At 41.8% G+C, this 17,848-nt stretch overlaps 1 protein-coding gene across 2 annotated transcripts in view; it reads right to left on the reverse strand.

Annotated features, from left to right (window-relative positions):
- The window catches only part of USP22 (ubiquitin specific peptidase 22), a 272,625-nt gene extending 262,671 nt beyond the window's left edge, over window positions 1-9,954 (reverse strand). Inside the window, exon 1 of one of the 2 annotated variants that reach the window (XM_043966431.1) lies at window positions 9,752-9,954. In XM_043966431.1, the coding sequence (XP_043822366.1) occupies window positions 9,752-9,872 (121 nt within the window). In that variant the 5' untranslated portion in view covers window positions 9,873-9,954. The remainder of the gene's footprint in view (window positions 1-9,751) is intronic. The other variant, XM_043966439.1, reaches the window with a different exon arrangement.
- Between the last annotated feature and the right edge of the window lie 7,894 nt (window positions 9,955-17,848).

A 17,848-nucleotide genomic window follows, 5' to 3' on the forward strand; every position in this document is an offset into this window, starting at 1 on the left:
TCATGTTCCTACTCTAATTGAAAAAACTTTATTATATCTTTTTCCAAGTACATCGAATCTAACTTCCTTTACTTGGTTTCTAAAGCAGCCCATCACTTGCCTTCTACCTATCTATGTTCCCTACTACTCCCCAACAAGCACACTCCATTCTAGTCAGAATGGTGTTTTTCCCTATCCTGGCATGTCACTTATTTCAGCCTCTCACCAGAAACGTCCCCTCTCATTACCTCTTCCCTCTAAACAAATGTTACCTACCCTTTAAGACCCAACACCTCCTTCTTATAGGCCTTCCTTACTCAGGCCCTCTTTGATTTCCTCTTTATGCCAATGTGCCATACATAGTGAAAGTGGCACTCCCAGTTAAAGAACTTCCAATGACTTCCTATGGAATTTCACTATCATTTTTTGTGCATCCGTAAGGTCTCCCCAACTCCCCTAACAGTTCCTTATGTTTAGAGCCAAGTGTCAAACTTCTGTATTCTTCTACTTGACATGATGAGAACACAAAGTACAACTTGCATTTTTGCTGACTAATTAAATGATTAGAATTTGGAGAAAAAGGGAAAAAACCTAAACAAAGGAATACACATCAGTTCTTGAGGATTCCAAAAGATAGCATACTTACAGGAGAATTCTGGCCCACAAATAGTCCCTAAAGCAGTCAAAGGTAAAATATGTTCAGAAATATACAAAAGGTTTAGAACCATATATAGCCACCTTCAAAAGAAGATACATAGAATATCATCACAGAACACCATCAGAAATGCTACAATAAAGGTAAATATGAGCCATCATATTTAATTTGGGGCTCCACTAAGTGCTAGTAGGGATTAAGGAATTCTTAACCTTCAAAAGGGAAGGGAGAGAGAGAAAAGATTACCTTTCTCTTCCTACTCCTGTATCTGCCCCTAAAAAAAGAAATTTAATTGTGTAGGCAAAGAAGTTTTATCTTAAAACATAATGGTAAAGGGGCAGCTAGGTGGCGCAGTGGATAGAGCACTGGCCCTGGATTCAGGAGGACCTGAGTTCAAATGTGGCCTCAGACACTTAACACTTACTAGCTGTGACCCTGGGCAAGTCACTTAACCCCAATAGCCTCACCAAAACACACACACACACACAGAGACAACATAATGGCAAATAAAAATTAAAGGGGAAAAAAAAACTTACCAAAATGGGCTGAAAAGTCTTTTATTCTTGTTTCTGACTACCTTTACTTTTTCACTGAATTAGGTAGCAACAAACCAACTCAGGTAAAACTGTTCAATGATGAGTCAGTTCCTGAAAAGCTGACTAAACTTTCAAAAACCAGTTTATTTTTTAAAAATACACGATTAAAAATTATGGCAACATTAACTGTTATTTAAAGCACATAATAAATGTATAAAATAAATCTCTCAGTGGTAAAATGAACCACCATCTCAGCTGCACCAAAATTCAGATAATCTTCATCAATCACAAGAGAAGTTGTAATAAAGTGTCACAGAATCAATGCCCCTTGATTTAAAAATACATGCCCTTGCCTTCCCTCAATATTTCCCATAAATCTCAAGATCCTAGTGAAGCAAGAAGGCCACATACTCAATGACAGCCTTCTATTTCTAACCATATTAGGTCTTCCTTAAAACACTGGTGAAAGACACAGAATTTCAAAAGCTGGCTTGGTAACTTTTCTGAAATAAAATCCTAATGTCTTGAGGCATTACTATGAACCATACATTTCTAACATGAACTCTTTCTCCAGTGAATTGATTATGTCAGGAGAATTCAGTTCACCATTTTCAATTTGGGAATAAAACATAAGGAAACCTCACAGATGAGCACATTGCATCAAATAAGGGAGCATATACACACACACATTTAAATCACTTATCTTATTTTTTTATGATGCAATCGTGAATTATGTTCTTTTTGCATTTGTAATTAGAGAGGGCTGAACAGATGGTGGAGGCTCAGACTAGAGTGATATGTCCATTAAAATAATCTATGCCGCCAACCGATTGTGCACCAGGACAAAACTGTCTGGAGGAACAGGATTCTTCCTTTACTGGGAGGTGCTCTAAATTCAGTACACATTTGTTTTGCCTTGTCCATGGTGGATATTCATTTCTAAATTCTAAAAGGTGTCAGGCATGATAGTGTATGCCGGTAATCCCAGCTACCAGGGAGGCTGAAACTGACAGATCTCTTGAGCATGAGAGTTCTGAGCTGCAGAACTGGGCTATGCCAATTGGGCATCCACAGCAAATCCAGCATTAATATTGGGAACTTCCAGAAGCAGGGTGCCTTAAGGGGCAAACCAGCCTCAATCCAAAATGGTGCAGGTCAAAGCTCCTGTGCCAATTAATAGTTGAATCAGGCCTGGGAATAGCTTGGGCAAGATAAACCCAGTCTTCTAAAAAAATGAAAAAAATTCTAAAGGGAACAAACCACTAAATTACAACATTTTTTTGAGCTAGTAAATAATACCCAACATCTGAACAGAACTCAATAGTTTATGTCTCCTTCACAACAACTCTATGAGGTACCTCGAACAAGTATTTTACAGAAAAGGCCAGAAGGTTAGGGGACTGGCCCAAGGTTAAACAGCTAGTTAACTACAGACTTGAGTCTCGAAGCCAGGTCTTCCAATTCAAAGTCTAGTGCTCTTTTTGTCTATGTCATACTGCTCTCCCAAGCCTGCTTTCCATGCTCATTAACCTTAGGTAACAAAGATAAAACAATCTTAACATCTATAGATTTTTTTAAATTGCAATATGGAATATAAGATCCTTGAGAGCAGAGACTATTTTTCATTCTTTTTGTTTCTCCCAGCAACTAACAGGGCCTTGCCTATAAGAAGTGTTTAATTAATGCTTGTTGGATTGGGGACAGGAAGACACCAGTACAAAAGTTCACAATCAAATTATACAGTAGCCACATCTCAAATGACATTCAACTTGGGTAAATAGATTATCAACTAATATATCTTACAGAAATGAAATAAAACACCCAACACTGTGAGGCTCTAGGAATCTAGTTGAAAAAGAATTTTTAAGTACTCACAAAGGGAACAGGTGTGAAATTACCCTTCTAAAATCATTATTGATTTCTGGCACAATTTTCTCTAAAATTCTGCATAATAGAGTTGAAAGCCACAACATTTCTAAAAACTAGGCTCTGTAGGCACACATGCTATGTAATACACAGAGCACTGAACTTTAGCTAGCTATCAAGAATAATTTCATAATCACCCAATGATTTTATTTGCTTTCAGTATAAAAACATTTTCTCCTTTTGTGTCCTAATCTCCTTTCCCCCTAGAAAAAAGAAGCCACACCCTTTGGTATTCAACCAAACAAAAAAAACTGGAGCAACATCAGTCCAGCCATTTTAAGGGCTAACAGAACTAATACCGAATTTGATGTTCACGCTGTAAGCTTAAGACCCAGACTAAAGATCAGAGACTGCTTCATTTTTGTCACTGTATCTGCAGGTCCTAACACCGTGCTTCATACATAGTAAGCATTTCATAACTATCTATTGAACTAACTTTATAACCATCTCCTGTTGGCTAATGTGTGTTTCATACAACATTGAAGAACTAACTAGCTACTAGTCTATTAAAAACCTTAATATCTACAATCAGTACAACGTGGATATGTTTAAGTTGTTATGATAATTTATGATTCAAAATATTTATAAATTATCATAGGCAATGAACACATATTTCTCCCAAGGACCTACAACAATTTACATATACTATTATTTTGAATGCCTGGTACATAGTAGGAACTTAATAAATGCTTGACTGTTTGATATTAGAGCTGAGGAAAATGAGAAGGTAGCAACTAACATTCCATTTTCTATATGGGAAAACTGAGGCAAAGGTTGGTAAACTAAGCCACAGAACTCAAGTAAACCTTCCCTCGTACATCTAGGCTGCAGGACTCATCACACACCCTTCTCAGAACATTTAGTCAACTTTCAATTAAACATGGTAACAGGACAACTAGGTAATCTACACATCTTAATTTAATTTACAATTTTAATCTTGTCTCCCAATGAGACCTTTTACCAGAATCACTAAGGAGTAAAACTGACCGACTTCAAAGTCTTCTTTAATGCCTGCCTCCTGGTAGCTGAACAAAATGGTCAAAAAGCAGTGAGAGAAAAAGATGTGATATGATAACCCACAAAGTAGATAATCATCAGTCCTTCAGAACGAAGGACTCTTACTAGTTATCCTTCCCTGTGTCTTGCCTCTTTGTTTGAGTCCTTACCTGGATGGCATACTTAACAAAAAGAGAAGTTCTCTTCTCCATATTCTGTTTCACTACCCAACCAATGGTGGAGAACCAGTCAATCTCAGACTTCCTGATCCTTGGCATGGCATTCCATCCAACAGGCTCTATAGTGTTCAAGTTTCTCTGGGCATTCCATCTATATCAGCGTGCCACCGTAACTAGAGCATTACTGATTCCTACTGGGTGAAAGATTCACATATTCCAAACTGCTTGATCTTCCAAAAAGATCTGAGGATGTAAGAAAAGTATAATAATCAACTCTTTGAAAGGGGGGGAGTGTCAACCAACTCAAGCTCCAGAACTGCAAAAATATTAGGAACATAGTCAATCACAGGCATGAAATCTGGCATCAACTATTTCTTGCTTCAAGAATACCTTAGACTCCAAATCAACCATGCAGGTACACCTTCCCTTCCATGAGCTCACCTTCCACAATAAAACCAAAAGATCTGAAACCAAGGTGAAATCACTAAAATATGCAAGTGGCCACTTTGTAGGGATTCAACTAAAAGTCAGTACTCACTCAATTCTCTTGTTCTGTAAGCCAATTCTATAAAAGTAAACTTTAATGTTTTTACACTTAATTGTAGATTTAGGACATTGCCCTCAGTTTGGAGAATGAGAGAATCTTTTGTCTCATTTGTTTTCTGGGCAGTTTTATTTTCTGTATTTGGAGACAAATAAGTATTTTTCAAAATACAATTTTAACAATAATGAATAGCCCTTTTGCACAGCCTAGTGGCAGAGTCACCTCAGTTCTGTCACCCACTGACTATGAGTTAATATCCAGGGATGGTCTTCAATGGTTAGTATACAGCTCTCTAGTATTTTTTTTTAAATAAGAGCATAACCATTCCAGCTAATGATGAAAAATAGTCAAAACTCCAAGCAAACAGACATACAAGTCACTTGAAATTTTTTCAATACAGGGTGTACCACCTTCTTGCCTACTAGTTCTAAGCTCAAACAAGGGTTTATCTGGGTCCCACAAATTTTTTTAAAAGCCTCCATAAAAAATTTATTTAAGGTTTTCTCAAGACTTATGAAAACCCTAAAGTATAAAAATAGCAGCATGTCCATTATTCAAAGTGTGAAATAGAATCAGCTAACCAATTTTACCAGGTATACCCCCTTAAACATGCTGGCTCTAAATATGAGAACTATTTATTCTCACTTTCTCTAAAACCTACTATCTGGTGACTACATGACACTTCCATTTACAAATTTATTGAAAAGAACTCAGAAGATGACTAGTGAGGCCTCAAGCAAGACAAATTTGCAAAACCTTATCAATGGCTGTTACTGCAAACCTCCACACCCAGTTTTTCAGGGTTGCCATTCTCTCCTCGGAGGTTGGATGGAATCATCCCACTTTCTTCCAACAGGGTGTCCCTTCTACAATCTGCTTAAAGAGAGGAGACATTATGACCATGTGAATGGAGATGGTAAAAATACTAGAATAATAAAGCCTGCGTCTTAAACCTCTTTGTACCCAAATCTATTGTTTCCAAAGATATCCTCTTCTCTCAGCTACCTTCTAACCAAATGGACACTTGGGGCTTAAAAATGCAGCTACTTTAGAATGCTTCAGAGCAGAGCAGACCTTCTCATTCTCCAAATTACCCCATGAATTAAACCAGAATATTTGTATGCTTTATGAGTCATGTTCACTTCTAAGAAAGTGTAATTATTTAAAAGTATTCAAATATTTGTGAAAGCACTCTGTGTCTGGTACTTCTACAGAGAACAACTATAATCCTAGGAGGTTGAACTAGGGTAAGATCTGAAAACCACAGATACAATACCAAGAGACTGGGAATGAGTAATTTAAACACACACACACACACACACACACACACACACACACACACACACACACACACACACACACACTGTATTAAAATCATCTTTCAAAATACAATGCAACACCAAATAAAAATGAACAGAGGTAGAGCTTACAGTTTGTGTTCCCTGAAGTTTCAACTGCCCAACATTATCTTTAAATATAAACCCTAAAAAAGAGGTTGTGTGTGTGTGTGTGTGTGAGAGAGAGAGAGAGAGAGACACACACACACAGAGAAACAGAGAGAGAAAAAGAGGTGAACAATCTATTGTGATCAGTTTCTAATGTTGAAATCTCTATTCAAATTAGGGGATCTATACTTTCACCAATCCTACACACACACACACACACACACACACACTCAAGCACCACTCCAATTATTGTATAATTGGAAATTTCTTAAGACAGTAAAAGTTACAGGATTTCATGGCATTCTTCTTATAACCTACCAATAAAAAATTCAAAGTCCCAATGCTGTCATTATGTTCAAGAATTACAACATCCTCAAATAACTTAAGACTCATTTATTTTTATCCACCTCTACATAAGACCAAAAAAAACGAAAATCGTAACTCATGCTCATCCAGCAAGTCGTTTCCACAGTCAAATAATGCTTCCATACCATGAGATGTCAGCAACCACAAAAGTACTGTGTTCTTTGACTGTTTACAAAGACTGTAATTTTACTTAAATGTATTTTGATGGGCAACTTCACATCTTTAGTTTCAAAAATATATAAGGCCTATGGGACTGATCAGCATCACAGTCAAACTAAAGTCTTCTTTTCAACCTCTACCAGAAATATTTCCAAAAATCAAGTCTTTCATAGTCTGAGCCACAAGATAATGCCGGAAAAAAATCAACCCTTAGAGAGTGGAGGGAAATGGATAAGAAAATCCAAAATTCCAAGAAAATTAAATCAGAAAAGAACATTAAGCATCATAGTTAACATCTTACAAGAAAGCAGTTTTGCGCCATACTCCCAGAAGATACATTTATTACCTACTCTTTTCTCATGGATATAACCCAAAATCTTATTGGTAATTTAAATCCATGTGAGACCTAATATATCGAATGAGCAACTGGAATCAACACTGAAGCACTATTTTCAGTCTCATTTTTTAAAAATCACATTAATTGTTTTCCTTTAGATTTTTAGACGTTACCAGTAGTTTCCTCTTTTTTTCACTTTGATAAAAACTCACAATGGAGATCAGGAAGAGAAGGGAATCCCTGGTGATTCAAACAGAAAGGAAAAATATGATATCCTACAACATAGCAAATAAGTCTTTAGACCTCTAATCAGGCAAACAATTACATGGAGAAACATTTGCAGACAAGACAAATTAAAAGGGTCAGTCAGTTTTCAGCTGGTTAAAGAAAACCAGTCTCCATCATGCCTCATTTCACACAGTGAAACATGTTTTAAGAAAAGTACACACAATCCATTAAAGAGTCATTTTTAAACAGTCTCCTGAAATTACACCACCATGCCCACCCCTCAAAGTTTATTTCACCTCAGTGGATCCCGTGAAGAACTCTGCTTTGGAGCTTCCTTACATTATTGTTTTGCTATAAACAAACATTTAAACCCTGCCCCAAACTACAATATTCCCTTCCATTCAGGTTTGTGTGCTGTCTATTGTTCCTGCTCCCCACCCCCACCCTTTTCCCAAGCCCAACCCATCAAGGCAGATAACTGTTGCAAAGAACTGGTAATAAAATGTTACCAGACCTCCCCCCCCCTTACATTAACTTAGAATGTTTTAATAAAGAATTGTAGTGGCAAATGTTACCTGAACTTTCAAGGGACTTCATAGTTTTAAAATGTGATTTGGCTTATAATGGTTTTTACATACCAAAATGAGTGTTTTCCCAACCTCAAGCCTCTGAAAACTTGTTAGTTTGGGGTTTTCTAAGTTAAACTTGTCAATTTATATTTAATATGTTTGTATTGACCTCACTTGGAGGACTGGGGTAAAGAAAGTTTCCTGGTTACCTTTTTTTATGTCCCATCCATTCTTACAGCTATTTAAACAAACTTTAAAAAGATAAAACCTACTTAAAAGTTATATTCAGAATATACTTAAGCAACAACTTAATATATTCCATTTCACATTGTTATAGCCACCATTTTAAGTAGATTTGAAAAGTCACACTGATAAATGACTAGATGAAAATTCCACAATTAGTAAAATATTAGATTTCCTCCCTTGCTGTCCTGAATAGCCAATGTTGCTACCTGCACTGCTGATGCATTCTTCACCTCAGTCACCAACGTCAGACTGAAATCTGCAAAATCACTTAAGAGTAAAATAAAAAAAGAACAGTTTATTCAGAGGCAGGTAACGATCAACATATATTTTCTGATCTTGCTGTAAAACAGTTAATAAAATTCAAATTAACAAATGGGATGTATTTACAAGAATTTAATCTGTGAATATGAGTTTATAAATAGGCTCCCCCCAAAAAATCTGACTACTTTATTACTAAGATGATATTAAATGTTATTTCTCTTTGTCAGGCATAAACTGAGCAATTTCTAATCACAGTGTCTTCCTGCCCTTTCTAAGACACTTTTTATTTAGGCATGATCTGCTACTGTTCTAGCAGACACCCCACCCTTTACACTCTGCTCCTGGTTTTATATATGAAATGGGGGGGGGGGAAGATAGGGGGAAAAGTGGGAGAGGAAGGGCAGATGCAGTCTCCCAGCAATTGAACCTATCCAAAACCCTGGACTAGGAGACGGTTTGCTTAAGTGCCTCAGTTGTAACTACATCTTAATAATTCACCAGTCGTTGACACAGTGAATTACAGATCCAGTTCTCTCTTTCAGTTTCCTTGTCCCAGGTGACCTCCCCACAGTCCATCACTGATGACAGTGGACCCTGACGGGCTACCTATTGAGTCCGGAAGGTGGCCGGCTCCCTGGGCTGGATCCACTGCAGACCCCCAACCAGACATGTCCTAGAATCTCCTTCCTCTTTCTTTTTTTTTTCTTTTTTAAATACCCCACCCCCCTCCTTCCTCTTCCTCCTCCCCTGCTTTCTTGCAGTTGTCTTATGCTGGGAAATCCTGAATCTCTCCAGCAGCAACCCAAAACTCAGCCTAGGGGCGATCCTTTCTACCCTGCTGCCTGTATCCAAGTGGATCACAAACCATGAGAAGTGGGGGGACCTCCCCCCAAAATAAGAAAAACAGTTCTCTTCCCCAGATCTGATACGCCCACTGAAACACACACACTCACACACTCCTTCCTCACCCCCGCACAGGCCTCCCACTCCCAGCTCCAAGCAGCCAGGGAGGACCGGGGTGGGGGGTGGAGGAGAATTGCGGGGAGCCACCGCCCCCTCCTCCTTTACCCCCATCCGTTTCATCTCTCCACACCCCCCCACCCAGTTCTGGGCCGGCCGGGCCCCGGGGAAGTGGGGGGGTGGCAAGGGATTAAGGTGCTTTCCCCCCTCTCCCCTCCCTCCGTCAGTCCGTCCGTCCGTCCGTCCCACCCCACCGCCCCACACCCTCTTCCCCTTCCCCGCCCAGGAAGGGGATGCAAGCCCGTGCAGCCATCGCCCCCCGCCCCGGGGTGGGAAGGCAGCTCCCCTGCAGCCCGGGGGTCCCACCTTGCGCTTCCTGGTCTCGGGGGTCCCACTCCACACGAAGCACTGGTAGATGACCCGCAGGTTCTGCCGCCAGTTCTCCACCTTAAAGCTGTTCACATGCGAGCAGCCGGCCGGACTCATGACAAACTCCACATCCAGGCACCCGCCGCCGGGGCCGCGCCGGGGCCGGGGCCGGGGCCAGGGGCGGCGGCGGCGGCAGCAGGGAGGGCACGGCTCCGGCGGCTCGGGCCGGGGCCGGGGGGTGGGACGCCGCCGCCGCCGCCGCCGCTCCTCCGCGCCGGGTCCTCCTCCTCAGGCTCGGGCTCAGCTCCGCGGCCCAGACCCTGCCTCCGCCGCCGCCGCCGCCGCCTCCTGGTCCGGCGGCGCCTCCTCCCGGGGCTCAGGCTGCTGCTGCGCGGGGCGGCGCGGGGGGCACATAGACCCGGGGGAGGGTCCCCCGCTCCCTCCCGGCCTGAGGCGAAAGCGGCTCGGAACAAAGCGCGGCGGCCGCGGCTGCGGAGGAGGAGGAGGCGGAGGAGGAGGCGGAGGAGGAGGAGGGGGCAGACAAAGATGGGGCTTTAACCGAGGAGCAGGCGAAGCGGCGGCGGCGACGCCCCCGGGATTCCTCCGGCCGCTCGCTCCCTCCCCGGCTCCCTCGCTCGCTGCCCCGGCGCGGGCTGGTGCGGCGGCCACCGAGGCTGAGCCTGGCTGAGGCGGCGGCGCTGCTGCGGCGGCGGCGGCGGCTGCGGCTGGGGCTGCTGCTGCGGCGGCTGCTGCTGCTGCTGCTGCTGCTTCTACTGCCGCTGCTGCCACCCGGGTCCCGCTTCCTCTAATTCATTGAGGCCGGCGGGAGGGGAGGCTGGGGGAGGGGAGGGGAGGGGAGGGGGATGGGGAGGGTCGGGGGCGGCCGGTGTTTATTTGTCCTCCCCCCCGCCCGCGCTGTCTCTTTAAATCGCTCCGCCGCGCTCTCCGCTCCCGATCGCCGCCGCCCCCCCAACCACCCCCCACTCCCCACCCCCCCTTCTCTTCTCCTCCTCCTCCTCCTTCTCGCTCCCTCAAGCCCGACCAACCTAGCTCGCCAGACGCCCGAGGGGGGAGGGAGGGAGTGAACGGAGAGAAGGAGGGAAAAGGGGCACCCTGCGTCCCGCCCCCGTGACGCTGCGACGGGCCTGCTTCCCTCGTCACTCCCACCGGGGGCGCCACTCACTCTACCCATTGGTGAGTGCCGCCGTCAGTCTGGCTAGGGTCCCTCCCTCTTTTCATTTCAAACTCAGGGCGCAGTCGCCAGTCTCTCTCTCCCACCCGCCCACCGCAGGAGGCGTGTGCGGGTTGGGGATTGGCTGGGAGTGACTTTCCATCTGGGAGCTGAGCCCGCCCGCTGCAGGCTGGGTTGTAGGAGCAGCGCTGCTGTCATATCCGCTTCTGCCTTCAGCTTCTCTCAGTTACCCCAGTGATTTCCTGCAAGAGAGGGACGGGCTGGGGGAAGCTCGGGCCGGAGGAGGTGCAGCTTGTCTCAGGCTAAAATCACTGCCGTCTCTCTCAGTGCTAGAAACCTGCTCCTGCTCCCAGTAGAACCCATTTTGGTCTAGTCCAGGTCTACCTGGGACCACGCACCTGTCCCGTAGCAGCACAGTCCTTTAGGTTTCCTGGATGAAAACCATGTGGGAGGCGAGAATAAATGCATGAACGTGTGCTGGCGATGTCCTACCATTCTGAAATTTTCCCCAGCCCTGTGACCTGCCTTAAAAACACATGCATGAGGACGTAGAGCTGCGTTTACTGGGCCGTACCTTCCGCATCCCAGATTTCCCGGGCTACACCCTAAAATGAGAATTACACTCAGTAGTGTCCCCCACTTCCCTTTCAACTGTTGGTAGAAGAATTATGGAAGGGAAATGTACTCACTCATCTCCAGGGGATTTTAGTCTTAATCACAAGGTAGATCTTTACCAGGGCAAGTAGCACCACGTTAGCTGGTTAGCTAGGCATCTGGTGAAAAGTTTATTTCAGTATCTTGAAGATTTGACTGCTTAGTACATTGATCGGAAGACATTTAGTATTCAGCTTTGGACCTGTCTTCACAATATGAAATAGAAAATTTAATTTTAAAGAAATCTCATGGAATATGAAGTTGCATGGCTTTGGTGGTCTGAATTCTTTATTTCTGAAAGGCTAAGGCCTAGAAATTTTATCTAGGTATCATGCCCTGAATTAATGTATTAATGTCAAGGTGACTGAAGGGTTTTGTTTGGTTTTGGGGTTTTTAGGATCTGTGTTCAAATCTCATCTCTGGAACTTATTAACTGTATAACCTTGGACAAGTCACAACATTCCTGGGTCCAAGTTTCCTTCAGTCGTAAAATAAGGGAGTTGGATTAGATACCCTATAACACCCAGCTCTAATTATTTGAGTCTCAGTACATCTATCTATGAAGATAACCCTGGCTAACATAAACAACTGATCTCTCTGATCTTACAAAATTTAAATCAGGTACATGAAAGTCAGTTTCCTAAGAAGTGAAATAAAGAAAATTCAACTTGGGAGTTTCATTTAAAGTGGGAGAGGTTACCATATGCATCATATACTATAAGTAGAAAACATATGTATTGTTAGTGACAAGTATCTGATTTAGTTTCCAAAGTGTTAAAATTTATTCATTTAGAATTTAGCACTCATACCCTCTAACATAATACTATATTTCTAAATGATTCATTTGTGGTGCAGGGGAAACACACAGTGCCCTTGTAATCAGGAAGAACTGGGTTCTAATCCTGACTGGCACTTGTGAAATATCTCACCAGGGTCAAGTCACTTTCCTTCTGTGTGGCCTATCATTTCCTTGTCTGTAAAATGAAGGGGTTGCTCTAGAGGATCTCTAAGGTCACGTCTGGTTCTAATATTTATATTTCCTATTCCTCCACAGAAAATGACATCACATATGCAAAGCATTTTGCAAACCTTAAAAACATAGGTGAATGATTATTATCACTCCATTATGAAAAAGATAAGTTCTGGTTGTGAGTTGTGTAATATAATTTGTCATGATTACAAGGTAGGAATATCTCACAATTTATATATAGTGCTTGAAGGCTTAGAGAGGATTTTCTTTATAACAAATGCCATGAGATAAATAGAACCAGTATTATACTTCTTTTACAACTGAGAAAACTGAGGCTTAGAGGGGTGAAATGACAGTGTTCTTTATGAAACACAGAAAGGACACCTTGCCCCAACAGATTGCCCCTACAAATCTTTCATGACTTAAAATCTCCACTATAGCAATCAATAACTGATTACACCTGGGAGTAGCTAAGTGGCGCAGTGGATAAAGCACCAGCCCTGGATTCAGGAGGACCTGAGTTCAAATCCAACCTCAGACACTTGACATTTATTGGCTGTGTGACCCTGGGCAAATCACTTAATCCTCATTGCCCTGCCCCCCCCAAAAAAAAACAATAATTGATTACACCTTACCCATAGTACGCAAATGAAATGTTTATTGAATGAATGAAAAAAAATTTTTGAATTCTCAGATGTTGTAGAGAGGGCACTTGTTCAGATATGGGTTGAACTAGATAGTCTCTGAGATCACTTTTGACTCTGGAATTCTGTGACTCTGACTATTCATTAAATGTTAAGAATCAAAAGAGATCTGTTGTGTTACCTTGGCCCATGAAGTGACCAAGAAAAGTTTTCAGAAAAGTTACCTGAGGGCAGCTAGGTGGAACAGTGGATAGAGCACCGGCCCTGGATTCAGGAGTTCCTGAGTTCAAATCCAGCCTCCGACACTTGACACTTACTAATGTGACCCTGGGCAAGTCACTTAACCCCCATTGCCCCGAAAAAAAAAAAAGTTACCTGAGAGTAGCCTTTTAATCCTCCCTGATTATGCCATTAGCATAGATTAATTTAGGGGGCAGCTAGGTGGTACAGTGGATAAAAGCAGCAGTCCTGGATTCAGGAGGACCTGAGTTCAAATCCAGCCTCAGGCACTTGACACTTACTAGCTGTGTGACCCTGGGCAAGTCACTTAACCCTCATTGCCCCAAACAACAACAACAACAACAAAGGATAGATTAATTTATCAGACTTCTAGACTCCCGAGGAACCTAGAAATAATAAAATGCAAGACAATGAAAAATTTCAGAGGTAGAATATAGCACCAACAAGGTAACCTTGGGTTTGGGGGATTAATGTTGAATCTCTGCTATGTCTCCATAGTGTCATGCCAAATTAAGATGATGATGGAGATGAGAATGGATGAGAATAATTGGATAACCTAAAGCACCTGAGCATTTCTTCCTTAATTTGGTCACCATCCTTCCCCCCCCCAAAAAGAAACCATTTTACTATAATATTTTCTATAAACACCTTGCAAATAGTATGCAATCAGGGGGCAGCTAGGTGGCTCAGTGGATAAAGCACTGGCCCTGGATTCAGGAGGACCTGAGTTCAAATCTGGTCTCAGACACTTGACACTAGCTGTGTGACGCTTGGGCAAGTCACTTAACCCTCATTGCCCTGCAAAAAAACAAAAACAAAATAGTATGCAATCTATACAAATTTATTGACTGAATAAAAAATGAAATTTCTAATTATAAAATTTAAGAATTGAAAAGTCAATATGATGTGGTGTAAATTTTGCTGGATTTGGCATCAGAATATTGTTTCAAGATAATGGAATGTGGTAGATAAGGGGATTTAGCAGATACTCAAAGGCCCACCTGGAGATTAATCTAAATTTATTGAATTAAGTGAGAGTGGTTGACTGCTGATTAGCCTACTTCAAGTTAACTAGAAGCTAAAAACTTTGAATTTAACCTGAGACCACCTTCAAGTCCAGTGAACCAATGGATTTGAATGACGCTAGCCAATCAGCTTGAAGAACCTCCCATTTCTGGGAGGAGGACATGAAGGAGGAAGTTGCCACTGGCAGAGGACTTCTTACTCTTGGGTTCCAGACATCTGGCTTGGTAGCAAGACTTCAAGTAGGTGATTAAGAAGGCTAGGATTTCCATGCTATAAGGAATCTGATCTCAATCTTTCTCTCTACTATCTTATATCTTTTAATAACCCCTTAAAAGCCTAAACTCTTAGTGAATTTATCAGTGATGTTAGCCAGTTTCCCCCCAAAACTGGGGGGACAGATTAGAACCCGCATTTAGAATTTTAAAATACACAATATATAGGTTCAAATCTCACTTCTGTCTCATTGCCTGTGTGACTTTGGACAAGTCACTTGACTTCCCTAAAAGTTATTTAATTTATAAAATGGGTGGAGGGGAGGAGATAAGCTGACCTCTAAAGGTCCTTTCTAGCTGAATGCCTTTGATCCTGTCCCATGCTAGTGACCAAAAGAAATCTTAATTTTCTTTTGCAAATTACCTCTTCTTCAGGAAAAAGTGCTAAATCTGGGTTCAGGAAACCAGGATTCAAGTCCTATTTCTGATTCTTACTACTTGTATAACTTTGGGTAAATAATATAACCTCTCTGGGCCTCACTTTCCTCAGCTGTAAAGTAAAGAATAGGACTGGATGACCCCAAAACTCCCATTCAGCTCTACCATCCTAACATACATGAACCAAATCAGAGCATTGCCAATATTCATTTTATAACAAGAAACCATTGAGATACAGACTGTGATGTATATTCTTTTTTTCAATTGGTGCACAGTTAAGAAAAAGGAAGGATATAATTGTAAGACTTCTAAACATTTTTTTCCAAATCAGTCTTCAAAAAAAGATTGCACATAAAAGTCAAGATGAACAAAAGGTACCAATAAATTGTTTATATATTAACATTTTTTCTAATACTTCATTTCTTCAAAGATGAGAAATTTCTTCAGTATGGTCACTCCCTCAAGCAATGCATATCACAGCTTCTTTATAATTTGGGAGGTGTTCTTCAGAAGCTGCCTTGACTGAAAAATTCATCATCCTGCCACAAACATGGTGATGAGCCCCTTGGAACTTAGCCAGGAAGTCCTCAGGTGGTTATTATTGTTGTTGTTCATCCTTCCTTCTCAAAGAGGACCAACCACATCAGCAGGGTGATATCTTGCCTTGGGAATGTATTGAATTTAGTGAGGCAGAGCTGCATAAAGTCATCAGCCTCACTCATTCTTCCAGAGTCATCAGAATTCAGTGGCAGGACATGGATCAAGACAACTATCAATGGCCATGGATACAGTGACAGACCTTGGCCTTTTTAAACTAAGATCTTTCCCAGGTCTCATTGAGGCAATGCACATTCAGTAATTAAAGGATAGGTAATAACTGAGGCAAAAATGCCCTAGTTTGCCTTCACAAAAGAACCAATCTAGAAGGGGAAAAACCTCAGAGTATCTGGCTAGAACAGAAACAATTGCTACTCACACTCAATCTGAATCATCAAAACCCAAAGAATAGGGGCAGCTAGATGGCACAGTGGATAAAGCACCAGCCCTGAATTCAGGAGTACCTGTGTTCAAATCCGGCCTCAGACACTTAACACTAGCTGTGTGATCCTGGGCAAGTCATTTAACCCCAATTGCCTCACACCCCCCCCCCAAAAACAAACAAACAAACAAAAAAACCCAAAGAATAAACAACTGAGGTTTGGACTGAGACTTATTATTGAACAATCAATGAAAGAATGAGTTGGATTTAAAGGAATAGTCAAGTAAGTCTATTTGAATCATAATGGGTTTTTATCAAAGCCTGGTTTTTCAGATTTATATTTCAAGAAATAATACATGAAAACTACAAGACAGAGGAGTTAATTGTCCCAATTTTTAAAAATGATAGAATAAATAAATAGGGGAGAAAAAATCTAGCCCCCAGACTCCCAAGATCCCTAGCAAAGTATAAGTAATCAAAATGTATATTACTTTGGACACAGCACCCACTTATTTTTGTTTTTTTGTTTGTTTGTTTTTTGGTGAGGCAATTGGGGTTAAGTGACTAGCCCAGAGTCACACAGCTAGTGAGTGTTGTGTCTGAGGCCAGATTTGAACTCAGGTCCTCCTGACTCCAGAGCCAGCGCTCTATCCACTGCACCACCTAGCTGCCCCAGCACCCACTTATAAGAGTATGATTCACCACATGGACAGAGGGAGAAGAGGAGGGGGAGATAGTAGCATTGCCCAGCTGGGAACTGGCTTGTTGGGTCCCCAGGGGGCAGCTACTACTACTCACACATTGTTCATCCTTTCTTCTAGAATAGGACCAATGATATAAGCAGGGTGATGTCTTAATTTGCAAGTGAATTAGATTTAAGTGAGGCTGAGTCACCAGCCTCACTCTCTCCTCCAGAGACGTCAGAATCCAGAGTCAAGACATAGATCAAGACAACTGATAATGCCCCCTCACCCCAAGATGATAAACATGGAGTCCATCATCAGTTCCTTACTCCAAGACTTTCCAGCTTGGTTGGACACACCAGAGCTTTCATTTCACTAGCACATCCTATAGTAAAGCAAAATCATCTGTAGCACATGAAAAGGCATCAAAACAGGTCCTTGATAGCCTGGTGCAAATTAGCCCAAGTTTTTATCTCCTTTATCTGTAAAGAAAATATAAGAGGTTACCAAATGGAGCAATAAAGAAGGAAAGAAAGTTACAAAACCACCACATTTTTCTTATCACTAAACATAAGTGTAGAAATCTTAAGGCTAGGTAATAACTGAGGCAAAAATGCCCTAGTTTGCCTTCACAAAAGAACCAGTCTGGAAGGGGAAAAACCTCAGAGTATCTGGCTAGAACAGAAACAATTGCTACTAACAACTACTTATTGCTACTTATCAACAACTTCCTATTAAAGCAGAAGTTCTTAACTTGAAGCCAACAGGGGTACCCAAGGGGGTCCTAGGATGGATTTCAGGGGGTCTTCAAACTTGGATGAGAAAAAAATTACAACTTTATTTTAACTAACCTCCAACTGTAACTTCCTGAGTTCAAATTCAGTCTCAGACACTTAGTAGCTGGGTGAACTTAGGCAAGTCACTTCACCTTGTTTGCATCAGTTTCCTCACCTATAAAATGATCTGGAGAAGGAAATGGCAAACTACTTCATTATCTTTGCCAAGAAAACCCCAAATGGGGTCATGAAGAGTTGGACATGACTGAAATGACTAGA

The sequence above is a fragment of the Dromiciops gliroides genome, chromosome 1, assembly GCF_019393635.1.
Source record: "Dromiciops gliroides isolate mDroGli1 chromosome 1, mDroGli1.pri, whole genome shotgun sequence".
Classification (NCBI taxonomy): domain Eukaryota; kingdom Metazoa; phylum Chordata; class Mammalia; order Microbiotheria; family Microbiotheriidae; genus Dromiciops; species Dromiciops gliroides.